The sequence below is a fragment of the Penaeus monodon genome, chromosome 22, assembly GCF_015228065.2.
Source record: "Penaeus monodon isolate SGIC_2016 chromosome 22, NSTDA_Pmon_1, whole genome shotgun sequence".
In the NCBI taxonomy this organism is placed as follows: Eukaryota; Metazoa; Arthropoda; class Malacostraca; order Decapoda; family Penaeidae; genus Penaeus; species Penaeus monodon.
Window position 1 is genome coordinate 15781152 of NC_051407.1, and position 273 is coordinate 15781424.

Sequence of the window (273 nt, forward strand, 5' to 3'; positions counted from 1 at the left end):
CCACCATACCATCCACATCGAGCAGAATCCCCTACCTTTGGCACAGACCCAACCAACGCCGGTGTGTTTAGCTTTCTTGATGGCGAGGTCCATGCAGAAATTACCCACAACGGGACCCAGACCGTTCTTGCCGTCGACAAGGGCTGTTGAGACACTTTCCTTTATAATAACAGGTGTGGCGTCCCCTGCGCACACCTTCTTCACCATGTCGTTTACGTACATTTCTGTAAAAATAAGGTGATTTGGAGGTATTCGTACTGTTGTGTGTTAGTT

At 48.7% G+C, this 273-nt stretch overlaps 1 protein-coding gene across 1 annotated transcript in view; it reads right to left on the reverse strand.

Annotated features, from left to right (window-relative positions):
- LOC119586948 (uncharacterized oxidoreductase YjmC-like) overlaps positions 1 to 273 on the reverse strand; it is a 12026-nt gene that overhangs the window by 7152 nt on the left and 4601 nt on the right. Inside the window, exon 3 of the mRNA XM_037935681.1 lies at positions 36 to 224. Within this exon, the coding sequence (XP_037791609.1) occupies positions 36 to 224 (189 nt within the window). The remainder of the gene's footprint in view (positions 1 to 35; positions 225 to 273) is intronic.